Source organism: Arvicanthis niloticus, chromosome 24 (assembly GCF_011762505.2).
Source record: "Arvicanthis niloticus isolate mArvNil1 chromosome 24, mArvNil1.pat.X, whole genome shotgun sequence".
Taxonomy (NCBI): domain Eukaryota; kingdom Metazoa; phylum Chordata; class Mammalia; order Rodentia; family Muridae; genus Arvicanthis; species Arvicanthis niloticus.
Genome location: NC_133432.1, coordinates 18104963 through 18132545, shown reverse-complemented (window position 1 = coordinate 18132545; position 27583 = coordinate 18104963). Strand labels below are relative to the sequence as shown.

Sequence of the window (27583 nt, the reverse complement as noted above, 5' to 3'; positions counted from 1 at the left end):
ATGACACCACTCCTACCTGATTGCTGGGGGAGACCTGGCAAAGATAGAGGGTGTTTTTGCTTTATTTCAGGTAATATAGCTGAAGCTGGGTGGGCTGGCTCACACTTGGAGAGCCAAGACAGAAGGATTGTCAGGAGCCCAAGGCCAGCCTGTACAGTAAAATGGTAGACCCTGCCTCAAAAGTCTGAGTGTGGTGGTGCTTCCAGTAAGCCCAGCATTTGAGAAGAGGAGCAGGAGGTCAAGGTCAACCTTATCTACATCCGGAGTTCAAGGCCAGCCTAGGCTACATGAGACCCTGTCTCAAAAACTCAAACCAAGCCTGGCAGAGGTGGTACACACCTTTAATTCTAGTATTTCGGAGGCAGAGGTGGGTAGATCTCTGAGTTTGAGGCCAGCCTGGTCTACAGAGGGAGTTCCAGGACATCTGGGGTTAACAAAGAAACCCTGTCTCAAAAAATTAAAGCCAAAACAAAAAAAAAAACAAAACACACAACAAAAATTCCATATAACTGGGCCAGTTATATGAGAGGACTCACTGGGTAAAGGTGCTTGCCACCAAGCCTGATGACCTGAGTTCGATTCTTGGGACTAACGTGGTAGAAGGAGAAGACACTATAAAGTTGTCCTCTGATCCCCACATGCATGCATGCATGCTGTAACTTGCACACCCTTCTGAATAGATCAATTTAATTTAAAAATTAAAGACTACCAAACTATAAGTCGCACATGATCTGAATTTTAAAAGCCCACAAACTACAGAACAAGTATATGGGGTGGGGCATTTGAATTAGATCCCTACCCAGTCACGGGATATCCTCACAGACTGGTTAATGTTCTTAGCCACATGATCCCATCTGCTTCCTGACTGGGCACCAGCCTAAGGCATATTCTTTAACTTCATTAAAGCACTGTAGCCTGCACGAAATTAACTCCCAAGTTGTTTTATAGTCAAAGCGTATGAGAGAATGCACCTTGTGCAGTACCCTGGCTATATTCCATCTTAGGATGGACAACTATAATGTTCTGTCATTAGACACTTGAAAAATTCACTGATGTACACATGGGGGAAAATATCTTACATACATCCCCAGGAGGGAAGAACAATCCCCTTCAGTTAGTTCAGGATTCATGTGGTGACTCTGGAATGTTCTTTATAAGAGACTCTGACCACTGTGTCTACAGCTACTATGACTTCATTTTCATGATCAATTTGACACAGCCTAGAATTACCTTGAAAAGAGAGTCTCAGTGAGTTTGTCTAGGTCAGGGTGACCTGTGGGCATGTCTGTGTGGAGACTGTCTTAGTTTAATTGATGTGGGAAGACCTAGCCCACTGTAGGTGTTACCATTCCCTACGCAGGGAGTCCTGAACTGTGTAAATGTAGAAAGGGCCATTTGTAGGAAATGCACCATGTGTGCACTCATTTCTCTTGAGGTCAGATGTCATGTGACTGGCTTCTTCAAGTTCCCCTCAAGAATAGACTCTACCCTGGAACTGTAAACCAACCTTTTATCTCTGAAGATTGCATTTGTCAGAGCATTTCATAGCAGCAACAGAAAACTAAACTGAAACCCTAGTAGGAGTAAGTGGACCACTGGAGAGAGACAAATGCTTCCCGGGGCTCCCACAGCTTTATGAGACCCTGTGCTGTGAATACAGGTATGTACCATACCAGGCCTGGCCTCAGAACGACACTTAAATATTTACACAGTACAGACATCATCAATATCTATCTGTTCTGAACTGGCAAGGTTGCCAAATTTAGATAATCATTTAATATAAAAAGACAGAGACCTTGTATAATCCTTCAGTTGGTCTTTGGGTAACAGGGCACTGTTCTTGGCATCTGTCATTTTTCAGCACTCTCTCATCCCCATGTGACTTTGGAAGTGTGAGAGGGGTACCTTGCAGAAGTCTGCCTCCACGGTAGAGGTGAAGAGCTATCGCTGCTTCCAGATTCTGGTCCACGATCAGGTTGGCAATTTCAGATGGGCTTTCAAAGTCAAAGGCATCTCTCAGAACGCACATGTGGCCTGCAGCTTCTAGGTGGTCCCTTTGTTTTGAGAGCGAGAAAGAGAGAGAGAGAGAGAGAGAGAGAGAGAGAGAGAGAGAGAGAGAAGTTGGTTGGAGTTGCCACCTTGGTTAAGGTGTGTGGTGATTTGAATACTCTTGGCCCAGGGAGTAGCACAATTAGGAGGTGTGGCCTTGTTGGAGGAAGTGTGTCACTATGGGAGTGGGCAATAAGACCCTCCTCCTAACCACTTAAGAGCCAGTCTTCTTCTAGCAGCCTACAGATGAAGATGTAGAACTCTCAGTTTCTCCTGTCCCCTGTCTACCTGCTGCCATGCCTGGATGATAATGGACTGAACCTCTGAATCTGTAAGCCAGCCCCAATTAAATGTTGTCTTTATAAGAGTTGCTTTGGTCATGGTGTCTGTTCACAGCAGTAAAACCCTAGCTGAGGCAAGGCTTTGAGTAAGTTCCACTAGTAACACTTATTTTCTGAGCTGCCTTTTTGGAGGCAGTCTGTACTGAAACACAGACAGAAGCCTGAAGATGACATTAGTCATCCATTCTCCAGCCTGCAGGACCCAGGACTATGGCTGGGATCAAGGTCAGTGCAATCCCAGCTTTGAGACACAAAAGCTTCTCACCACATTCATCCACACATTGGTCTACCTCAGGACTCCGTATGCACCACTCTGAGTCCACTCTTGCCTTTGTCCACTGTCCTTTCGCTTTAGATAGCAACCAATGTGCATCTTATGGTAGCTGTCATTCTTTTTTTTTTTTTTTTTTTACATTTCTTTTAGGTTTATATTATTTTATGCTTATGAATGTTTTGTCTGCATGTGTCTGTGTACCACATATAATGCTGGTACCTACAGAAGTCAAAAGGTGTCAGAGCCACCAATACTGCAGTTCTAGATGATGGTGAGATGCCATGTGGATATTAGGGACCAAACCCATGTCCTCTGTAACAACTTCCAGTGCTCTTACCCACAAAGCCATCTCTCTGGCCCCTGTCACTCGTTTCTTTAATGATTTCAAAGGGTAGGCATGATGGCTTCATGGTCTAAAGGCACTTGATGTTAAGCTCAACTTGATTCTATCCATCTGAATCTAATCCTATTGGGATCCACACAATGGAAGGAGAGAACCAGCTGTCCCAAGTTGTCCTCTTACTTCCACATGTATGCCATAGCATACAGCATGTGAGGTAATCTCCCAGCCCCATGCTTCCTGCTCCATGGTAAATTAATAAATGTAATCTTAAAATTTTAAAGACTGTCCGCCAGTATGTGCCCCCATCTTGAATCTCCAGAAGTAGGCACTCAATAAATCTCAGTTTCTTTATGATGTTACCCAGCCTCAGGTTATTTTGTTACTGTAAGCAAGACTGGACTAGCATGGGTCATTTGGTATCCAATGTGCTGTGGAAACAAAAAGGCCTTAGGGAGAGGTGACAGGCTGAGTGAGTACTCGGTGCCATGTTCACTCTGGGACATAGGGTGAGACCCGTCCCCACACTGCCATGTGAATGCTAACATCTTTGTATAAGGTAAAGACATATATTACATAACATGCTAATGGCACTGTGCAAATTAAGCAAAAACTAGAGCTGGAGAAATAGCTCAGCTGGAGAAATAGCTCAGAGGTTAGAATCGAACACTAGCTGCTCTTACAGAGGATCTAGGGTTCAATTCCCAGCACCTATCTATGACTTACAACTATATGTAACTCCAGTTCCAGAGGATTATGTCACCCTCTTCTGGCCAATGTGAGAACTTCGAACAGTGTGTGTGTGTGTGTGTGTGTGTGTGTGTGTGTGTGTGTGTGTGTGTGTAAAACTTTTGTTTGTTTGTTTGTTTGTTTTGTTTTCAAGATAGGGTCTCACTGTGTAGCCCTGGCTGTCCTGGAACTCACTCTGTAGACCAGGCTGGCCTCGAACTCAGAAATCCCCCTGCCTCTGCCTCCCAAGTGCTGGGATTAAAGGCGTGCGCCACCACCGCCTGGCAAAACTTTTAATTTAAAAAGAGTGCTTTTAAAATAAATCAATAAAAGCAAAACTTGGGTCTGAGGACTTAAATGGCTTACACCACTGAAGTATGTTTTTATTTTTATACTTTTTTTGACTTAAGTTTTTACTTATTTTACTTATTGTTGCGTATAGGGCTTGACACAAGCTAAGCAAGAGTTTATCACTGAATTAATTGCTGAGAACCCAGGTTCAGTTCCCAGCACCCACATGGTGGCCTGTCACTACCAGTCCACTGAGTCTGATTCCCTCTTCTGGCCACTCTGGGTACAGCACGCAGATGGTGCACATGCAAGCATATGGGCATAATTAAAAAACAATAAAAATGAATTTTAAAGAACAGGGTTGTTGCTGGATGGAGATGGGTGAAGTAATTTTTAATCTTCAGTCATGAATATGCAAATTGGTCCCCTTTCCTGGAGATAAGATCCAATTATTAAAGTCACTCTCTCTCTTTCTCTCTCTCTCTCTCTCTCTCTCTCTCTCTCTCTCTCTCTCTGTGTGTGTGTGTGTGTGTGTGTGTGTGCGCGCGCGCGCTGGCCTTGAACTCACTCTGTAGGACAGGCAGACCTTGAACCTGCAATCCTCCTGTCCCAGCCTACCAAGTGACTGGGACACCAAGCCTGTGCCACTATACATAACTTGGCTGTACCATTCTCATTGTTAACTGTGACCAGTCATCAGAGGCCAATAGCACTGCCCTCCCCACATTCAACATTCCTCTCTTTCTCTCTCTCAACACTGGTGGCACCTGGGAAGCACCCACAAGGGAGCCTGTCAACCCTGCAGCTATTGCTTCCCTCAGCCTGAAACTCACATCATTCAAGAGTCAGAATTCTATGTGTTCTGAGCAGACGTGAGTAACTGCTATTCCATCTCTGGAAAGCTCTAGGAAATGAGAAGCTGTTGGCAGATGGCAGCAACTCTGAATTCTACTCCAGAATGAATGCCCAAGAGATCCATGACCTCTGCTGAATTCATGCAGAAGGGAAAGAGGGCCACTGCCGTGAATGAGGAGTGTCACGATTACAAGTTGTTCTTCGCCTACTAAACGCCCTTTAAACAGCACTGTGACACTCATTGCATGGTCTTATAAACATTCTAAATAAAAAATAACTTTAATCTTAACACTCGGTGGACTGGAATCTTACTCCGATGCCTGGCTGACTTATAACACTTTCCAATTACTTTGTCCCCTTTCCTCTCTCACAGGATAACTCAATTCAATAACAAATCCACAAAGTATCTATTATGCCCAAGGAAGTTGTTTTTTTTTTTTTTTTTTTTAATTTTCTTTCATAGCAACAGATTTTTTTTTTAAAAGGAGCTGAGCTGGGCATGGTGGCCCATATCTGCTCAAAGGGTAGAGGTAGGTGAATGGTGAATCTTTGTGAGTTTGAGACCAGCCTGGTCTACAAAGCAAGTCCAGGACAGCCAATGCTCTAAAACCCTGCTTAAAAAAAAACAAAAGAGCTGATAATAAGCACACACACACACACACACACACACACACACACACACACACACACAGAGAGAGAGAGAGAGAGAGAGAGAGAGAGAGAGAGAGAGAGAGAGTGAGTAAGCCTCAGGTGTCTACCAGAGACCTTCAGATGAGCACAACACACACACACACACGGGGGGGGGGGGTGCAGGGAGGGGGAATAGGGAGGGAGAGCGAGAGACTTTAATAATTGGCTCTCATCATTTCCAGGAAAAGGGGACCAATTTGCGTATTCATGACTTAAAATTAGAAATCACTTCACTCATCTCCATCCAGCAACAACCCTGTTCTTTAAGATTCAGATATATTTTTATTGTTTTTTAAGTATGCCTATATGCTTGAATGTGCACCATGTGCATGCAGTACCCAGGAAAGCCAGAAGAGGGCATCAGACTCACTGGAACCATAGTGACAGGCAGTTGTGAGCCAGCATGTGGGTGCTGGGAACTGAACCTGGGTTCTCGGCAAGAGCAACAAGTGCTCTTGGCCTCTGAACCACCTCTCCAGTGCCATGAGTCATATACTTTCAAAGGAGTCATACATTTTCAAAGTTGAGTGTGGCTCAGATGGGAAAGGAAGAGGCATTTCTGCAAGAAGCCTTCTTAGATGCTGTAACGCAGGCCAAGTCCCTTTCCCAGGCTGTCGTCTCGGCGCACTTCTCTGTCAGAGGATTTTCACACTATAACTGGGTAATGCTTTGTGCATTTACATGCCAGAACCGTCTTCCAAATGGTCATGCTTGGCTCTAACATACACGCACAGTTCTGGTTGCCTGGCTACTGGCTTTAGGTATAGCGACGGGGTTGCTGGGGGTGCTGTGCTGGGTGAAGACCCACCTAACCTTTAATATTCATTTGCCAAGTGTCTAAATGTTAACTGCCCTCCAACACCTGCTGCTTATGTTAAATTTAAAAACCCAGACAAATGGTTGAGGTGTCTTGTCAGGCTGTGTGTCTGCCTTACTGCTGGGATTCCAGAGTGCCGCCTGCAGGCCACTCAGTGGAGGCAGAAGAAATCCATAATAGGGGGTCCCAGCAAATGTTTTCCCAGTGAGAAACAGTGGGGTCTGGGATGGATGCTGTGTTTCCCAGCCTCCTGTGTACCCAGACTCCACTTTCCCTACACCCCAGGCAGGAAGGGGATGGCTGAGCCTGGGATAGGTGGGGGTGAGGGGGTGGGAATCCCATTTGGTTCCGAGTGAGTATGGAGGGCCGAAAGATAAAAGGCCTTCTCCGGGAGATTTAGGTGCATCTCTTTACAATGAAGATCTCTGCCCAAAGCCATCCTTGATAAAGGAGATGGTCCTTGCTTGTCCAAACTGTTTTATTTGATTGTGGATGTGCATGCATTCATCTTACTCAATGAACCAGGGATTAAATACTTTTTGCAGGAAGGAATGGCCGGGAAGGGACGCTCCTTGGCTAAATGCTCCAGTCCTATCTAGATACCTCATTAACATGGAGAACTCCAGGTTTTTATGCTACGTGATCAACTGTCATGGCCCTCTCAGTGGGGTGTCATGGTTACTTGTTCCCTAGCAGGTAATTTGGCAGGAAGCTGACCTCGTACCTACCATTCTCAATTCTGAGATTTCTGGGGGGTTTAGGCTGGCTCAACCTTAACAGTTCTGTCTGGTGGCACTATCCACTGGCCTCACATGCCTATTTAGCATATCAAAGCTGATCTGGCTGCCATGTTCTCCCAGCATTCCTCAGTCCCTATGGCTGGCATACCCCACCCCCACTATGCAGCCCCGCTGGGCTGTCCTCCCCCCAGAGGCTCTTCCCTCTATAATACAGATATTTTGGTCACCTGCTTTGTTCCTTTAGCCTCTTGGCTACTGCACCTGGGTCCCCCCTCTCCTTCTCCTCCCCTCACTCCCCACATGGCCCAGCTCAGTCTGGTTATGTCCACTCTGGACAATCCCAGATGTCTCTGCCTCTGGTCATGCTCTCCCACATATCTATAAAAAAAAACAAAACAAAACAAAAACAAAAACCATCCCCTTCATTGTACCTAGGAGCACTCATGACTTTCCCTTTTCCTTTTTCTATTTCTGTTCATTGTATGCAGAAAGAAAAACAGTCTGTCTCCCTGCACTTCCTAGCCACCATGATGTCCTTGCTATGGTCTGGGTGTGAGATATCCCCCTAAGAAGTTTACGTGTTGAGGTTTTATGTGTGTGTGTTGTAGTGTTGTGTAGCCTTTGGGTGAAGACTTGACTCCTGAAAGCCTCCATGATACTGATGGATCAATGAATGGATCAATTCCTAACTGAATGGGTTTGGAGAAGGGCTAAGCCCTCACCACTCAGAAATCTGAAACCTAGCCGGGCGGTGGTGGCGCAGGCCTTTAATCCCAGCACTTGGGAGGCAGAGGCAGGCGGATTTCTGAGTTCGAGGCCAGCCTGGTCTACAGAGTGAGTTCCAGGACAGCCAAGGCTACACAGAGAAACCCTGTCTTGAAAAACAAACAAACAAACAAACAAACAAACAGAAATCTGAAACCTTCATACAAAATTCTGCTTTCCATCTCTGATCTCTCTCAGGTATTTTGTGACATCAAATTTAGTTTGGTTTGGTTTGGTTTGGTTTGGTTTGGTTTGGTTTGGTTTGGGGGGGCAGTGTGTGTGTGTGTGTGTTTACCCTTGGCTGTCTTGGAACTAACTCTGTAGACCAGGCTAACCTCGAACTCACGGAGATCCACCTGCCGCTACCTCCGGAGTGCTGGGATTAAAGATTTGCACCACCATTACTGGACTTGTCACAGTTGCCTAATTGGTTAGTCGAGTAGTTGGTTCCTATAAGATATCAGTTCTGATCCTATGGGTCACAACCCCTTTGGGAGTTGAACAACCCTTTCACAGGAGTGGCCTAAGACCATTGGAAAACACAGAAATACCTATTACCACTAAAACAGTAGCAAAATTACAGTTACAAAGTAGCAACAAAACCATTTTTATGGCTGGGGATCATCACAACATTTGGAACTGTACCCCAGGGTCACAGCATTAGGAGGTTGAGACCCCACTGTTCTACAGCCAAACCCAGAAAACTTGAAATTCTCCCCTTATTCATTCTCAGAAAAGCTTTCCCACCTACACCTAAAGCCCTTCAATTGCAGCAGAACTCAGGAGGGAAGGGGCGGAGAGGGGTGATGGGAAGGAGAGGAGAAAGTGATTCCAACTGCAAAGGACATTCTCCCCTGGGGAGGTTTCAGATTGCTCCCTTTCCCTGAGGTACCATCTCTCAAGGTTCAGCCATAAACATGTTTGTTCACTTGCCCTCTCTGGATGAAGTAAGAACAGCTGCCACCCACTGCCCAAAGTCCAGTTCTCCTGTGACAATTCTGGCTCAACACTCTCTGCCCTAAACCAACTTGACCCTGACAGTGTGTGTTCTCCTGAGAGCCGAGGGTTACATAGCACTTGGCAGCATTTTCCGGGTCACCCTCGGAAGTGCCACAGACGCTGTGTTCCCTGGGGGACTCAGCTGCAGGAAGTAGTAACGAACAGGTAGGATTTGAAACAGAGGTTAAGGAAGCTTTATGGAGGGGCGTGGTGGCACACGCCTACAATCCAAGTGGTCAGGAGGCAGCGGGGAGGATTAGAAGTTCAAGGTCTTCTCTAGCGAGGGCCAGACCTATTCCTATTATGGGGTAGTGGTGGAGTCTCTACGGGCATCCCCAGCTATGGCCAACTGTTTCACTAACTGATGGTGGTGGTGACGGCTGCTGGAGAAATGGCTTAGTGGTTAGGAGCTTTTCTGGGACACACTCAGTTCTCAGCACCCACATAGTGACTCACAAACACCTGTTAACTCCAGCTCCAGGGAAATCTGCTGTCCTTCTTCCAGCTTCCACGAACAGCAGACACAGATGTAGTGCACAGACATACATGCGTGTAGACAAGTTCTGGCAAAAAAACAAAACAAAACAAAACCACCCATATGCAAAAGATAAAAATTAAAAGTAGCAACACATTTTTAAAATACTAGAAAAGCCAGTTCAAGAGAGGAAAGCAAGATGTCTTTGGGTTTCTGGAGAATGGTCTATGTCTCAACAACCCATCAACCACTGTCGAGAGGAAGCCACTCCTGGACAGTGGAAGACGCTTTGGGGTTTCATTATAAAAGCAGGGGTTAGCTGGAGGGATTTAGCCCAGTGATAAGTGACTACGAGGCATGCATGAGACCCTGCGTCCCCTGTCCCCCAGGATTGTCAGAGAAGTGGGGTGGGGCAGTGAAGAAGGAGCCAGAGAAGCCAGCTACCCACAAAAGCAGGGATTGACCAAGGAAGCTGTTTTAAGATTAACTTGAATTATTGAAAGGTTTTTGAGGTTCTGTTTCCTTTCCATGAGAGGAAGAACTCTCTGAATCCCTGGGCCCAGTACTAGCTAAAGAGAGCTACTGAGGTTACTGCCCACATCTACTTCCGGTGTCCTTTTTTCTCCACCAAGACGAAAGTTACATTTATTTTGAAACAGGTCCATGTAACCCATCTGACCTTGAACTCACTGAAATCCTCCTGCTTCTCCTGTCTTCCAAATGCAGGGATCAGAGGCATGCGCCACCACACCTGCCTGTGTTCTAGGCTTCTGATTACATTTTTCTTTTAAAGTTGTATTTTAGCCATGCCAGGCAGTGATGGTGTGTTCCTTTAATGCCAGCAGTCGGGAGGCAGAGGCCAGCCTGGTCTACAGAGCAAGTTCCAGGATAGCCAAGGCTATATAGAGAGACCATGTCTCAAAAACCAAACAAACAGAAAGTTGTGGTTCTATTAATTTTTTTATGTGTACATCTTTGTGCATGTATGTACATGAGTGGGTGGGTGCCCGAGGAGACTAAAAGCCATGTCAGATCTTCTGGAGCTGGAGTTACAGCTGACTGTGGTCCGCCTGCTGCCATGGGGACTAGACTTCAGCCCTCTGAAAAGAGGAGCAAGTACTATCAATTGCTGCACCATCTCTCCATCCTCTCTCTCTCTCTCTCTCCTCTTTCTTTCTTTCTTTCTTTCTTTCTTTCTTTCTTTCTTTCTTTCTTTCTTTCTTTCTTTCCAGACTCTCATTAAGTAGCTCCTGGCTGGCCTGAAACTCACTTAAGTAAACTAATCTGGTCTTGAGCTCACAGAGAGCTCCTTCTTCCACACTCAGTTTGCTTGCTCGCCTATTTACTTGCTTTCATTTGTTTGTTTCTTTATAGGCAGGGTCTCACGTGAACTCTTAGTAGAGAATTACCATAAGCTTCTGATCCCTAGGCTTCCACAGTCAAAGTGCTGAGATCACAGATGTGGACCACCATACCCATTATGCACAATGCGGGGGATAGACCCCAAGGCCTAATGTCTGCTAAGCAAGCACTCTACCAACTGAGCCACAAGCACTCTACCAACTAAGCCACAAGCACTCTGAGCCATAAGCGCTTTACCAACTGAGCCACAAACACTCTACCAACTGAGCCACAAGCACCCTGAGCCACAAGCATTCTACCAACTAAGCCACAAGTACTCTGAGCCATAAGCGCTTTACCAACTGAGCCACAAACACTCTACCAACTAAGCCACAAGCACTCTACCAACTAAGCCACAAGCACTCTGAGCCATAAGCGCTTTACCAACTGAGCCACAAACACTCTACCAACTGAGCCACAAGCATTCTACCAACTAAGCCACAAGTACTCTGAGCCACAAGCACTCTACCAACTAAGCCACAAGCACTCTGAGCCATAAGCACTCTACCAACTAAGCCACAAGTACTCTGAGCCACAAGCACTCTACCAACTAAGCCACAAGCACTCTGAGCCATAAGCACTCTACCAACAGCCCCCATTGCTTCTTAAACGCATGAGACACAGATCCAGTCCCTTTTACCTGCCATTCTCCAGCTCACACTGCCTTCATTTTATGGCCTTTTGTGACAAAACTCTTGGCCTTTTGTGACAGACTCTTGCTCCTATTTCCAGTCATGCCCAACCCTGACTCCAACAGGTTAGCTGCCTTGGCTCCCACTGTGGTGCCCTGATGAATGACCACCAGTCCTCAACAAGCCAACTAAAGGAATCCGAATCACTAAGTTCTAATCACTCAGCCTCAGAGAAACTTTAACATAAGTGTTTTACTTGTTTTTTTAAGACAGGGTTCCTCTGTATAGCCCTGGCTGTCCTGGAACTCATTCTGTATTCCAGGCTGGCAACGAACTCAAGAGAACCACCTGCCTCTTTCTCCCAAATGCTGTGATTAAAGGTATATGCTACTGTGCCTGGCAAAAAAATATATATATATATATATATATATATTAATATTTTAAATTATGTGTGCTTATATGTGTCTGTGTGGGGATACATGTGAGCACAGATTTCCAAAGAGGCCAGAAGGGAGCACTGGGACCCCGAGATCTGGTTTACAGGTGGCTGTGAGCCTTTAGACATAGCTGCTGCAAAAACTGTGTGCTTTTAACCTCTGAGCTATTTTTTTTTTTTTTTCTCTACACCTGAACCCATTTTTTAAACATAGATGGTAGGGATTTGAACTCAGATCCACATGCTTTTGCAGCAAGCACTCTTATCCACTGAACTGTCTTCCCAGGCCCTGAGATGTGACATTTGTCTAGGATTTTCAGTTCAAACGCTGCATGCAGAGAGTTTCTTTATGGCCAGTTCCAAAAGACTGGGGCTAGAATTTTCAGGTGTTATGGCTGTTTTTCTGGTAAAGAGGGCTCAGATTTCTAGGACTACTTTGGGGAAGAGAAATTCTCTCAGTATTTTGTTGTTGTCCTTTGCTTGCCCCGTGTAAGAAAAGTTTGGAGAGATGACTCAGAGGGTAAGAGCACTGATTGCTCCTCCAGAGGACCCAGGTTCGATTCCCAGCACCCACATGGCAGCTCACAACTGTCTGTGACTCCAAGATCAGACACTCTCACACAGACGTGCATGCAGACAAAACACCAATGCGCATCAAAAAATATATATAAGCTATTTAGAAAGGGAAGGGAACAGGAGGTGGGAACATAGGTCAGCTTCAGAGTCCTCAGATGGGAGCATCAGGTTTCTGAGCCCATAACATTATGAGGGATGGACAGATCTCAATAAATATTCTGTAGGGATCATTTACAGCCAATCCCCATTCTGTGAGTCTACAACTTCATTCCAAGGCAATGTGAGCTTCTCACTAAGCCCACCAACGCCTTCCCTAACCACATACTAGCCCCCTAGGAATGGCACGCATCCTCGGAGCCCTCCCCCCCACCCCCCCATCATACAAACTTCTGGGTTAGCGATCGATTCTACTTTGTGACGGTCTCCTTGCACATAACACATTTGGGGACGTTTTCTACTATTCCATTCATCCGTGATTAGGACATTCCAGAGAATCTTGGACCTTTCCCACCCACACAGTCAAATGTTAGCTAAAGGTGCTTAATGTTTAAATGGTAACCTTAAATACCGTCTCTTCTTCTTGCCCTGTGCCCAAGACAGCTGGATCACTAGTCTCGCCAACCTTCTGTATCTCTAATTTACACTGGCCTCAGGACCTGTGCTATTGCTAGCCCTTCCAGACCTGGCTCCCAGACCTGAGTGGGTGCTTCTCCTCTGGTCTTAGCTTACATGCTACTTCTGCCGAGAGCACTGCCAGGACCTTATCACTTGAAGGAGCTCCTCCTACGCCAAGGTTATATTGTTTTCGGGTTTTTTTTGTTATTGTTGTTGTTCTTGTTTTCGTTTTTCGAGACAGGGTTTCTCTGTGTAGCCCTGGCTGTCCTGGAACTCACTCTGTAGTTGGCTGGCCTCGAACTCAGAACTCAGAAATCCGCCTGCCTCTGCCTCCCAAGTGCTGGGATTAAAGGCGTGCGCTGCCGCCACAGCCCTGCATAATAAACTGTTTTGGTTTTGGTTTGCTTTTGAGATAGGATCTCAAGTAGCTGGAACTTGACAGTAGCAGAGAATGACCTTGAACTTCTTATAGTCCTGCCTTCAGCACCCAAATACTGGGGTTATCGGTGGTGTGTGCGAGCACACCTGGGTTTATGCACTGCTGGGAACGGACGGAACCCGGGGATTCTCCTATGCTTGCTTGGCAAACACTCTTATCAAATTGGCCACACCCCTAGCAAAGTTTTAATTGTTCCATAGTACCAATCACTCCGGGATGATTTACCCCTGTATTTACACGCCTTGTAAATGACTTGCACTTTTCTACTGCAAAGAGCTCAGCCCACAGAGAGCCCAGTGAGAGACTGAATTAGAGGGAGGGGAAACTCACACAATCACAAAACCATCACTTTTCCAGGAAACTTCAGGAAGGTATCTCCCCTCCTTTGGTATCTCCCCTCCACTGTGGTCTTGAGAGGAACTGTGACATTTTCTAACTTGAAGCCTCAACGGCTCTTTTCCATGATGAGGAAATAGACCCACCGAGGGGGGAAGCCATTGGGAAATTTCTTGCAGCAAGTAGAGGGGGAGGGAGAGAAAGCGGAGAAGGGGTGGGAAGCGTGTAAGGGAGTACGGGGCACAGAAGCATCTGCTTCCCAATGATTCAGACCAGCCCTCCTTGATCCAGGCAGCCAGATGGCCAGAGGTAAATGGACCCGCCTTCCCTGCCTTGTCCTGGTTCCAGGCTTCAGTCCCAGGTAAATATACAAAGCAAAAGAGGCCTAATTAAATAAAACAAGCTGAACGTTCAGAAGAGAACCAGGTAGGAGGTGCGGGCGCGCGGGGGGGGGGGGGGGGGGTACAGCAGCCACAGAACTCGGACCCTGGATCACCGCACGTGCTGGACCATCAGATGCACTCTCTGCCTCTTTCCAGCCATGTGGGTCCCCGCTCCGCATCCCAGGCCAGTCTGCCCAAAGCCTAAGTCTGCAACCAGGCCTTTGCTGAGCTTCTGGTTTCACCACCACCACCCCGCGTCCCAGCGCTGACCCAGGCGGCCTCTTTGCGACATCCCAGGGCACTCACAATAGCCAGACAGGGCAACAGGCAGCTGGGATCAGAGCTGCAACCCCTCGCGCCCGCACCTGCGCCCACGACCCGGCCGTTTGTGCACGCGCGGCTCCGGCGCTCGGCCCAGCCCGGCATCCCCAGGCGAGGGATGCTCAGGTCCCCGCAACATACCGCAGGCGCCCAGCCGTAACCGCGTTGCCAGTGTGAGGCCGCAGCACCGCCAAGAACAGGACCCGCATGTCGCTACCTCCTAGGACTGGGCCACCAGGCCCTGGGCGGGCAGCTGGGTAGGGGTGGATTCGGTCCCGTCTGCTGCTCCTAGGCGGAGCCTGCAGGTTCTGGAGTAGGGAGGGGAAGGGGGGGGGGGAGAGGGAAGGAAGGGGAAGGCAGGGAGGGGAGGGGAGGGAGAAGGGAGAGCTGGGGGCCGAGGGGACCTGAGGAGACTATCGGGTGGGGAGGGGGTCACGAGACCAGGTGTCTGGCAGCCACGAGCTCAGAAAGATGGGGGGTGGGGGTGAAGGGTGTCCACTGTTCAGAGACCAAGAACATAGGTTGCCCTATGTCTCCCTCATTATGATCATGAGTTGGGCTCCTACATGCAACATAGTGGTTGATATTGAGACGGCTCCCCCAGAGACCAGAACCAGGTGAGGTATGGGTACAAGACAACATATGGAGAGGTGATTTGAGCTTCACTCTGCACGACCTTATTTTTGAGAGAAACCTGGAGTTTAGAATGCCCCGACACTGAAGCCTTAGGGCATAGGGCTGGCAGTCCGCCATTCTTTTCAGAACCTGGTATCCCTGAACTAAGATCCGTGAACTTTCCAGAGAAAGAGAATGGAGAACCATAACAGAGAGGGCTGTTATGGGGCCCGGTTCAGGGGTGTGAGTTTGCAATTCCGGCAACACAGAGACTGAGAGGCAGGAGGATTGCTGTAAGTTGAAGATCAGCCACAAGATTCTGAGGAAGGGAGGGAAAGGGAGGCACCCAGCAGTCCAGGATTTCTTGCTTGCTTTCTAGTTTCTCATTCCAGACGCTGAGCCATATCCGAAGCTCCAGGCAGTTTTAGAGGACTATGGTGTAAGGCTAGGAAGCCAGGTTTTTTGGGGAGCCCAAGGGCTCAGAACCTCTTGCACTACATGCACCTGAGCAGGAAGGGTGGGGAAGAGACAGAGTCTTGTGACAACATGACATTTGGGAGAATTCACGGTGTTTTACAAAGACGTGCAGCGTTTAGAACCCATCAATATTATAGAACCAATATTCTAAGCATAGCCCCTGAAATTAATTTCTTCCCATCCCTAAACACTCCCTAACAGCTTCAAAGAGGAAAAAGTAGATGTCTGGGTCCCTTGAGTAGCCTTCTTCCGGTCCAGCTCCGCAACATGCTGGCCTCTGATTGTCCATAGATGAAGCCTACTCTGCAGAGGGACACTGGACCAACTGTCCCACCTATTCACAGGGAGAAAGCAAAGGATGGGTTTTTTAAATTATTTATCATAGAATTACCTGATTCTGCTGGGTAGGGTGGCACATGCCTTTAATCACAGTGCCCAGGAATAAAAGGCGGGGAATTTCAACCTCTGAGAGTTCAAGGCCAACCTTGTCTACTTAATGATTTCCAAGACAGCCAAGGATATACAGAAAGACCCTGTCAAAAAAAAAAAAAAAAAAGATTTACCTGATTCTTCCCTCTCTCCACAGTGAAGACTAATAGGACTTGCTTTTTCTTTTGTTTCTTTTTTTTTTTTTTTTAAGTTTTTGTGTGTGTGTGTGTGTGTGTGTGTGTGTGTGTGTGTGTGTGTGCCCGTGGAGGCCAGAAGAGGGTATTGGATCCCATAGAGCTGGAGTTACAAGTGGCTGTGAGCTGTCTGTTGTGGGTTCTGGGATTCACACAACCTCAGCAGGAGCAGCTTCTTTCTGCTCCAGCCTCCCAGAATTTATCTTTGAATCTGGAGAGCTCCTCGAGGAGTCTTTTGACTGCTGTAGCTCAACTCATCACATTCACATTCCTCGGAAGGAAGGAGAAAAGGAAGGAAGGAAGAAAGGGAGGAAGGAAGGAAGGAAGGAAGAAAGGAAGGAAGGAAGGAAGGACAAAAAGGAAGGAAGGAGGAAAAATGATACCCTCAGAATAGCACATCTCATTTTTTCAGGCATATTCCTGGAAATTCCCAGGACCCTTGATGGTATTTTCTTAATGACTACGTGGGTGCTTTGAGGTTTCAAGGAAGCTGGCAACTGCTGCCTGTGTGGTACACACTGTCGCCCTCAGCAAAGCTTGTTTATCAGAAGAAAATGGGAGGGGAGGCCTGAGGTCACCTCTGCAATGATCGTCATCTTCTAAGTCTATAGAGAAGACAATATATAAAGAGCACAGTTGGTGTAAGGTACGTGTGGTGACACACACTTATAACCCCATCTGATGGTCAAAGCACAAAAGCAGGAGGGGAGAAAGTTCAATGCCAGTTTAGGTAACTTCCTGAGACTCTTGTCATTTTTGAGCTTGGTTTGGTTTACTTGAAATAGGGTATCACTCTGTAGGACTTCTGTCATGGAACTCACTCTATAGACCACCAGGCTGGCCTCAAACCCAGAGATCTGGCTGCCTCTGCATCCCCAGTGCTGGGATTAAAGGCATGGGTTTTTGTTTCATTTCATTTTTTGTTTGTTTGTTTTGGTTGGTTTGATTTTGGAACAAGGTTTTGGCCATCCTGGAACTCAACTCTGTAGACCAGACTCAGAGAAGCACCTACCTCTGCCTCTTGAGTATTGGAATTAAAGGTATTCAATGGCACCACCCCACCCCGATCAAAGGTATGTTTTTAAAAGTAGGGTTAAACCTGGTATAATGGCACATGCCTTTAATCCTGGCATTTTGGAATCAGAGATAGGCAGATCTCTATGAGTGTAAGACCAGTCTAGTCTACAAAGTGAGTTCTGGGACAATTAGGAATACATAGTAAGAAAGACTCTGTCTCAGAAATCAAACTAAAACACACAAACCAAAAACCTAAGTGTTTTTCTACCCCTGCGGCTGGGGGGAGGGGGGAGGCATTCTTTGGGGTTCTAGAGAATAAAGCTTAAGAGTCAGAGTATCATGTGGGCACCCCCTCTGGACACTCTAGAACAGTGAGTGGTTCTCAACCCTCCTAATGCTCTGACACTTTAATACAGTTTGTGTTCTGGTAACTCCCCAATGGTAAAATTATTTTCATTGCTACTTCATAACTGTAATTTTGCTAGTCGTGATTCATAATGTACATATCTTATATGCAGGCTATCTGTTATGTGACCCCCTATGGGGAAACTTGACCCACAGGTTAAGAACCCCTGCTCTGAGAGCACCTGTTGGCTCCTTGCTGGTGGTAACTGTCAACATTCTTCTTCTTACGGTGGCTACACCTCCCCAGGCTTCACCACCTGGTGCATGGCCCCCATCCCTGCTGGCTGTCCCTTGGTCTCTCTCCAGAGGTGTCTCATAATGGGGAGATGCACTTGTCAAGAAGACGCTTTGTCTTTACTAGAGCCAAAAGCTCCTTTCCAGATAACAGCACTGTGGTGATCTGAATATTTGTGTCCCCTGGGACATCTATGGTGAGACAAGAGAATACAATGGACTCTTTGGGCCAGAGGCTCTGCACTGGTTGGAAAGAGAAAGTCTTAAGGGACCAAATGTTCAAATTCTTGAGCCTATGGGAGACATTCTCATTCAAACCTCAGTGCTACACAAACTTGACAATTCCCCCATTTCAGGGATGACCATGTTCAAGACCCCACTTGATTCATGATGCATATAAACTATTTCCCCATCTTTCCCACTCTTGAGTGTTTGGTCCACCCACCCCTTCCTACACCTCACCCCCACCCCCACACCTGGTCCTATTCTACCTTCTAACTGGAACATGGGACAGTCCTCATCTCAAATGCATCAAGAGTGAGAGGCTGGCACTATCCTCAGCATCCCCACGTGCTGGGGCAGCAGCATGGACATCCTGGGCATTCCGTAAACATTCGCTTAATTCTGATGAAGCATTCAATGCATGCTGCTTTGTTCTGATTATTTCTTTTAAGGTTTTGTATACCCTTAATTTCTGGGTATGATTGTTTTTGCTTGCATGTACAGCTGTTCAGTGTGTGCACGCAGTGTCCGTGGAGGCTAGAAGAAGATGTCTGATCTGGAGCTGGAGTTACAGATGTTGATGTCGGTTGCCGGGAATCAAACTCGGGTCCACTGCTAGAGCAGCTGGTGCTTTTAATCGTTGAGCCATCTGTCCAGCCTCCGTGTGTTCTGATTTCTGATAGGAGGCAGTGGTACTACAAGAGCTAGGCTCAAGCTCACATTGGATGTTCTTGGAATATAGGTGTCCCATCAGGTAGGAGAGGCTGACGTATCTTTTGGGGCCCACAACTTGGACAGGCCCACAGCTTCAATTAACTCAGATGTAAAGCGAAGAAAGCCATAAATAGTATCGTGACTAACAAAGTTATTTTTCACGGGGTCTCATATGATCGTCTCAAGTAGGTAATATAGAAGGGCCCAGGGGCAAATATGTTATGCTAGGAAATATAGAAATTATTGTGGGGGAGGGGAGGCTGCTGATACTACTCCAGCTGCTTCTAACATAAGGCTCTTCAAATGTACACAAAGGGGAAAATATGTCTTCTCTTTGATCATAATGTTTGTTCAGATCGTTTCCTAGTTCCTAGCACTGGGGAGAACAAAAAGTTTTCTCATCAACACTGAAAAGATGATAGGTGGTTGGAGGAGAGCTCTGAGTGTCTGCTGCCTTCAGACATCGCTCTGTTGTCAAAAATCAACACTTGATTTTTATTTTTCTTTCGTGCTCGTTATGGGCCAGGCAGCCGAGTGTCTGTTGATATCGAATTTTGAGCCTTTAAAGTCACTGTTCCTCCCCGGGATGCTGCAGGCTGTGGGTTGCTGTGTGCATGTATTCATGAGTGTACAGTAGTATGTAACTGAGGAGAGAGAGACAGACAGAGAAAGGACAAGGGAGGAGAAGAGGCAAAAGAGTGGAGGGAGATGGATATTTCTCTTTTTTTTTTTCCTTTTTTTTTTTTTTAATTTTATGTATGTGAGTGCACTGTCGCTCTTTTCAGACACACCAGAAGAGGGCATCGGATCCCACTACAGATGGTTGTGAGCCACCATGTGGTTGCTGGGAATTGAACTCAGGACCTCTGGAAGAGCAGTCACTGCTCTTAACCTCTGAGCCATCTCTCTAGCCCTGTGATGGATATTTCTGAACATATTCACACTCTTCTTGCTCGAGTAAAAAAAAATCACATATAATCCCTTTGCCCTGAGAAAACAACTGTCCTGTTTCAGATGGGAAGGGTCCTGCATGGCCTGGTGTTCTAGAACGCTTGATCCTCAGCTGGTGGCACTGTTGCTGTTTTGAAAGATTGAGGAATATTTAGGAAGTGGAGCCTCCATGGAGGAAGTGGTCTGCTGGGGGTCTGGGGGAGGAGTAGGGTTTGGTAGGCCATGAGTTTTATAACCTGATCTTATTTCCTGTCCGTCTGTGCTTCCTGACAGACTGCCCAGGGATCAGCAGGCTCCCACCACCATCTGTCCTCCCCTGCCATGCAGCACCTTCCTGGTCATGATGGGTTCCTCCTTCATGATTTTGAACTTTCCAGCTCTTAGAACATATTCTCAGCGATCCTCCTGTTCGCAGGGTGATAACTGTGTGGACCTTGTTTCAGGCTCTGAACTATGCTCAGTCCCATTCCCCCCAGAGCCTTCAGCTGCAGGCTGTACTCCGTGTGTCCTCTACACTGGGATCTAAGAATCAGGAAGCCCTGAAGCCTCCCGCTTACACATCCGGTCATCTTATATACCTGCTTCCTTGGCTTCTCTATAAAACCATGCATTTGTGTATTTATTTTGTAGACAGGGATTCATAGAATCCAGGCTGGCTTCAAGCTCAGTGCACTGGTTAGGTGGTTTTTGCCAACTTGACAGAAGCTAGGGTCATCTAAGAAGAGGAACCTCACCTGAGAGAATGCTTCCATCAGATTCGCCAGTGGGCAAGTGTGTAGGGCGCTTTCTTGATTGATGTGGGAGGGTCCAGCCCACTGTGGGTGGTGTTACCCCTGTGCAGGTGACCCTGGGTTATATGAGAAAGCAGGCTGAGCCATGAGGAGCAAGCCACGTTCCTCCATGGCTTCTGCTTCAGTTTCTGCCTCCGGGATCCTGCCTTGATTTCCTGCCCTTAGTTCCCTGCAGGATAGACTGTGACATGGAGGTGTAAATGAAATACATTCTTTCCTCTCCAGTCATCTCATCTTCCTCATTGTTGTCCTCATCATCCTCATCATCATCACTTTTGGATTTTCAAGACAGGGTCTCTGTCTCTGTGTAAGCTGCGCTATCTGGAACTCTGTAGACCAGGCTGACCTCAAACTGCTATAACAGAGATCGGCCCACCACCTGACCTTTGTCAGTGTTTTCAAACAGCACTAGAAAGCAAATGTCTTAGTTTCTGTTGTTGTGATTAGACACCAAAAGCAAGTTGGGGAGGAAAGTGTTTATTTGGCTTACGCTTCTACATTGTAGCCCATCATGGAAAGAAGCCAGAATAGAAACTCAAACAGGACAGGAACTTGGAGGCAGGAGCTGATGAAGAAGCCATGGAGGGGTGCTACTTACTGGCTTGCTCCTCAAGGTTTGCTCAGCCTGCTTATTAAACCTAGGTCCACCTGCCCAGGGGTGGCACCACCCACAGTAGGCTGGGCCCTCCCACATCAATCACTTAAAAAAAAAAAAAAAAAAAATGTTCCACAGGCTTTGAAAGGAAAAGTATTGGCTCAGGACCCCCAAGACCAAGTTAGAGATGTATTTGTCCCAGAGGGACAGAAGGCAGGGAATAAGAGACAAAGACAGGAGATAGAGGATGAGAGAGAAGGGAGAGGAACAAGACAGAAGGGGAAGGGATATTTGTTCCCGAGGGACAAGGGATGGAGAGGAGACAGAAGTGGCCCATAGGCTGATGTTGGTTTATAAAGGTAAAGGGGAAACCCCCACATTAGGATAAGGGTGTTTAGTTTTAAGTGGGTGTGTTAATTAGGTGAGGCAAAGGGAACTTTTGATTGCTGGACTTTTAATACTTTGATAGCTGGACCTTGGTAGTCAGCCTCAGGAGGAGGAAGTGGCCAAATAAGGGAATCGACCTTGATGGCTGCCTTTAGGAATGTAACCTAATAGCTTTTTAGCAAGGCAGAGGGACTGAGGATGGGGAAGAAGGGCAAGGCCTGCCAGAGCCATATTCCAGCTGAAGGGACCAGAGTCCCTTCAGGCCTGCCCCACAGCCTGATCGTATGGAGGCAGTTTCTCAATGGAGGCTTCCTCCTCTCTAGTGATTTTAGCTGTGTCAAGTTGACATAAAACTAGCCAGTACAGCAAATCAGGACACTTTACTATGCATCCAAGGATGGCCTGGAACTCGTGATTCTCCTGCTTATACCTTCAAAGCACTGGGATATCGGGTATGTATCCTCATGCATGATTTCCTGTGGTGCTGTGGTTGCAACCCATGACTTTGAGCATTGCAGGCAAGTGTACTACTCCCTGAGCAACACCCCAAGCCCCAAGGATAGAGCAGCTTTGTTGATGATGGCTGCTCTGCTTTGGTTGGCATTTGTCCTTGCTGCAAAAGGAGGAGGAAGCAGAGATGGTTTTGTGTCTAATATGTTCTGTTTGTATTGAGTAACCATGGGAGCTGGGCTGATTGGGATGTGGCTCAGTGTATAAAAGCACCTGCCTCCAAGCCTGATGACCTGAATCCAATCCCCAGGACACAACATGCCAGAGAAGACTGACTCCTATGAGTTGTCCTCTGACCTCCTCATGTATGTCCTGGTACGTGTAATGCCTCCCTATGCACCCTAAAATAACTAAATTACTAAATAAATGTAATTTTAAAATTTTAAACAGGGGCTGGAGAGAAGGCTCAGTGGTTAAGAGTGCTTCCTGCTCCTGCAGAGGACCCAAGTTTAGTTCCCAGAACTCACACAATGTAATTTTTTTTTTTTTTTTTTTTGAGGTCTGGGGAGCTGGCTCAGTAGTTAGGAGTATGCACTGCTCTTCCAGAGGACCTGAGTTCAATTCCCAACACCCATGTCATGTGGCTCACAACTGCATTTAACTCCAGCTGCAAAGGAATTGACACCTCTGGCTCTGCAGGCACCTGTTTACTTATGTGTACAAGCTTACACACACACACACACACACCAATAAAAATAAAATTAAAAATGTTTAATTTTGGCAGGCAAAATTATACAGCAGGTCCAAATAGGGACATGCCTTCTCCTGGTGGCTCAGGCAAGATCTACTACACAAATTCCCAAGGACAGAAAGTGTAGCTATGTACTTTCTGAAGTGTTTATAAAATGATAAAGAGATAAAGAGAGTATGTTCTGTGGGTGTGTGGAGAGGTATGGGGAAGGGGATGTCTCAGCGGGCCCATGTAGAGGCATCTCTTCCTGTGAGGGACCAGTCACACCGGTATAGTATAGAATAGAGTTTATTGAGGGCATGGGGCGGGGAGCCAGGAGGGTAGTAGAGGCAGAGAGAGAGAGAGAGGGAAAGAGAGAGAGAGAGACAGAGAGAGACAGAGACAGAGACAGAGAGACAGAGGAGTAGAGAAGTAAAGGCAGGTCATGACCACGTGGAGAGAGGGGGAAGAAAGGGAAGGGGGAGGGGCGAGGGGACAGAGAAGCTAGAGGCAAGAAGGTAAGAGAGTAAGAGAGAAAGAGAGAGACAGAGAGGAGGGGGCAAGCAGCCCCTTTTATAGTGGACCAGGCCTACCTGGCTGTTGCCAGGTAACTGTGGAGGTGGAGTTTAGACAGAATACTAACACTTTCTTCACCTTAAAATAGAGAGACAATTCCCTGGTGGAAAAAGCCCTAAACTACTGGTGTGTGTGTGTGTGTGTGTTGGAGAGGGGGTATTTATCAGATCAGAATTAGTATAAAAGTTATAATAAAGGGTTAGAGAGATAGCTCAGTGCGAAGAGCCCTTATTATATTTACAGATCTGTGTTCTCTTCTCGGCACCCATGTTTGTGGCTCACAACCACTGCCAACTCCAACCCCAAGAGAGCCAATGTCTATGGTCTCCTCCACAGGCGACTACGTTCATGAGCACAGAACCCCACAAAGACATATAAACATAATTAAACATAAAAAGAAATCTGTAAAGTCATAATAGAAAATAGACAAGGTGAACTGAAACTGTAAGTTTAAATCCTGTTCCTATCATGATGATGCCCAGACTTCTGACCGCCAGAGCTGGGTGTTGATACATCCCATTGTTGTTTATCAGCAGCTGGGTGTTCCTGAACTTGTTACATAGTGATGAGTTCCTCAACTTGTTACATAGTGATACAAACGTAAAAGCATGTCTAGCCAGTTCTTCCACCTCCCAAGCTCAGCTCTACAAGGTTATTTGACTAGAGAGCATCCCAGCAACCACAGTGCTAGAATTCATTGTATCAGTGCGAAGCTGTACCCATTGCTCTTTCCAAGCAATGGGGCTGCTTTTAGCAACACTGTGAAGAAACAGTTTAGAGCCAAGTCTTTGATCCAGGTCTGCAGTTGAGCTTGCAACCTGTAATTGGGCAGAGAGGGGCTGATCTCAAATTCTCCCCAGCAGGGCATCCATCCTCAAGGCACTTTCCAGGTGAATACAAAAAGTGCCTTCCCTTTGAATTGTAAATTTACGGTTGCATTTGACTTAACTTTTCATGAAAGGCTCCTGTGTTTTCTTTTTTTTCCCTCTGTGTATGCTGTGGTGCATTACTTGTATCATTAGAAGGTTTGCTTTTATTAGTTTTCTTGAGATAGGGTTTCCCTATGTACACCAGGCTGGCCTCGAACTCAAAAAGATCCACTTGCTTCTGTCTCTTAAGTGTTGGGATTAAAGGTATAAAGGTATGCACCACCACCAGAATATATATATATATATATATATAAAAAATCTGGAATGAATAGATGCCTGTTTATTGTCTCCTCAGAAGTTTCGTAAAATGACTTCTACTGGCATCAGGCAGTAGAATCATCAGCTTCTTTTCATTTTAAAAAATATTTTGACCCCCTCATTTTTCTATTTCTTCTACTGAGAATTTAGCGGTACAAAATGTGAAGTTGCTTTCCCCATGTCCAGTAGATTTTCTTAGCAGAATTTAGCAATTATCCAATTTCCCCCTCGGTTACAAATCTCTTCAGTATTGTGGGCTTATTTTTTCTTTCACTTTTAAACCTTTTAGATATTCTGTGTGTGTGTGTGTGTGTGTGTGTGTGTGTGTGTGTGTGTGTGTGTGTTGGCATGCACATGCCACAGCACATGTGTGCTGATCAGAGGACAACTTGTGGAAGTCAGCCCTCTCCTTCCACCACATGGGTCCCAGGGTCCAACTCAGGTGGTCAGGCTTGGTGGCACGGGCTTTTACCCACTGAGTCATCTTGTCAGCCTTGAGCTTACTTATTGTTACAGCTGTGCTTCAAGTCTTACTCATTGTCCTTGTCCCTATTAACCGTTTCTAATAGTCTAACCCAAAACACACATATATTTTAGCTGCAAATTACATCACCTTTATGCTAATACAGAAATAAGGTAAACAAAAAATTTTGAGACCACCTCTCATGTGGCCTGGCATGGCCTCCAACCCTCTCTTGAACTGAGAATCACCTTGATTTTTCTGCCTCCCCCCTCCTAGTGCTAGGTAATTAGGGGGCTGGAGAGATGACTCAGCAATGAGGTCACTTCCTACCATTCCAGAAGACCCGAGTTTGAATCCCGGTACCCATGGCTGTCTGTGACTCCAACTCTAGAAGAGGCAACAACCTCTTCTGGCCTCCCAGGGCACCTACACACACACACACACACACACACACACACACACACACACACACACACACACAGTGTGGCTGGATGTGGTAGGATTAAAGAGCCCTTTTGATTTAGGTACTGGGAGGCAGAGGCAGATGGATCTCTGTGACTTTGATGCCAGCCTCACCTACCTGGTGATAAGAAATGATTAGCAGAGGGCAGATAGGCATGACTGAACACCTGTTGGCATCTTAAACATCTTGCGATGCACAAAAATGGAAGTTTCCTTGCTTTTGCCGCTCCGACTTTCCTGCCCTTCTCCTTTCTAACGAGGAATGATTGATGCTTGCAGACATCTTGTGCAGAAGGAAAAGTGCCAAAGGAGCACTGATTTTTCCCCAGAGTCAAATAAAATGGGAGCTCGAAAAGACTCATTTCTCTAAGCAGACAGTCTCACACCCTCTATTAAAAGACACCCAGAGTCACCCCGAGAGCTGGTGGTTTCTGGTTTGAATTTTTTTTTTTAATGTAAGCCTTATCCTTTTGTTCAAGTTTTCCCAAATCGTAGTTGCTACTTCTACTCTGGAATAAACAGAATTCATGACAGCTGTACACACCTAAGTGGAGTCAGAGGACAGAAAGCACAGCCTATGACCACAATGTGGTCGGGCGTAGGGGATGAGCAGAGGCCCTGCCAGGGTCACTCCCTGGGGAAGTAGACAAGTCTAGAAAAGCAGAAGTGGCTTGATTGCCCAGGCTGAGCAGCTGAGACAAGCTATTTCTGGGACTCTCTACCTGGAGGGACTTAAATACCCAACCCCGTCCTTGTACAGGGCAGCAATGACAAACCAAAGAACGAGTCCATCAAAGTCCAACTTGGGGAACCAATGAGATTGTGGGCTTGCTTACAGAACATGCATGAGGAGTAATTGACAGCAGTGTGGTTGACCCAAAGCGGCCATATGAGAAGGTCTTACCCCAGCGTGGACGCCAACTTCCCATAGTGTAGATGGGGGTGTTCTAGAGTTTGTACACTCTAGCGGCCCCTGAGACCACACAACCTCACACAGCTGAGCAGGAAATGCACACCGCTACCTAAGAGGTGCAGAGGGGAGTGGATGGAGTCTCCAGGGAGGGCTCCATGACTCTTCCCACCCACTCCTACTGTGTGGGATGCCAACAGCCAACCCCTCCTCTAGTCACTCCTCCAACATTGCTCTTTCAAATTCATAGCCTCTTTGTTGTACGTTTACTGTTGAAGTTATTTAAAAAAAAAAAAAAAAACATTTTAAGTCACGTGTGCTGTGTGTGTCAGCAGGCTTACCTTTGTAGCATGGCAGCTCAGGGACCTGAAGCATGTGAAGTGGAGGCTCAGCTCACTGAACCTCTAAAGTCTTAGTTTTGGATGGGGCCCAAGACTCTTGTTAGATTGTTAGTCAAAATGCATTTCGGGCCCAGCCCTGCGGCAATGGCATCTGGGAAAACTACTACCCAGGCTGACTTGCCCTGACTCAGTCAGGAGATTGAGTGGGAGGAAGGATTGCCTGAGTTTCTGGTTCACTCACCTTTGTGTAGCAAGACATCCAGGTTTGCGTGTGAAACCTCTCCCACTTTAAAACTTGTTTTTAATTGTGTGTCTATGTTTGAGTGTGGGGTTGTGTACCTGTGTGCAGTGTCTTCAAAAGCCAGAACAGGACATCAGATGTCCTGGAACTGGAGTTTGGGTTTGTGAGCCACCCTACATGGGTGCTGGGGACCTAATTCCTCTCCCGTGTGAGATCAGCATGTATGCTTAACTGCTGAACCGTCTCTGCAACGTCAGCCTCTTTGTTTTGAGTCACTGGCTCACTTCCAGCTGGCAACAGCTCTACTAAGACATGGCCAACAGATCATACAATTTACTTACTTCAAGTGAATAAAGAGTCTGTTTTATTTTACTCATAGATCCTAAAGTCTTAGTTAGGGTTTCATTGCTGTGAAGAGACACCATGGCCAAGGCGACTCTTAGAAAAGAAAATAGTTCATTGGGGTTGGCTTACAGTTTCAGAGTTTTAGAACGTTATCATCATGGTGGGAAGCATGGCAGTGTGCAGGCAGATGTGGTACTGGAGAAGGAGCTGAGAGTTCTACATCTTGATCCTAAGGGAATTTAAACATAAGAGACCTCAAAGCTCACCCCCACAGTGTCACACCTCCTCCAACAAGGCCACACCTTTTAATAGTGCCATTCCTCATGGCCCGAGCGTCCAAACC

At 46.6% G+C, this 27583-nt stretch overlaps 1 protein-coding gene and 1 long non-coding RNA gene across 8 annotated transcripts in view; one reads left to right on the top strand and one right to left on the bottom strand.

Annotated features, from left to right (window-relative positions):
* Positions 1 to 14802, bottom strand: part of Glt1d1 (glycosyltransferase 1 domain containing 1) — a 71525-nt gene extending 56723 nt beyond the window's left edge. For 2 of the 7 annotated variants that reach the window (XR_013107068.1, XM_076922973.1), the window contains exons 1-2: positions 14549 to 14681; positions 1906 to 2054 (exon numbers count right to left, since the gene is read on the bottom strand). Coding sequence is in view for 5 of the 7 variants with exons in the window: in XM_076922973.1 (XP_076779088.1) it covers positions 1906 to 2054; positions 14549 to 14643 (244 nt within the window). In the remaining 2 variants the exon portion in view is untranslated. Of the gene's footprint in view, positions 1 to 1905; positions 2055 to 9346; positions 9454 to 14489 lie in introns of all 7 variants that reach the window. The other 5 variants (XM_076922974.1, XM_076922975.1, XM_076922976.1 and 2 more) reach the window with 5 other exon arrangements.
* LOC143437824 (uncharacterized) lies at positions 8992 to 14482 on the top strand. Its single transcript, XR_013107069.1, has 3 exons — positions 8992 to 9055; positions 14092 to 14161; positions 14340 to 14482. It is a non-coding gene; the product is annotated as an uncharacterized LOC143437824 (long non-coding RNA).
* Positions 14803 to 27583: the final 12781 nt, after the last annotated feature.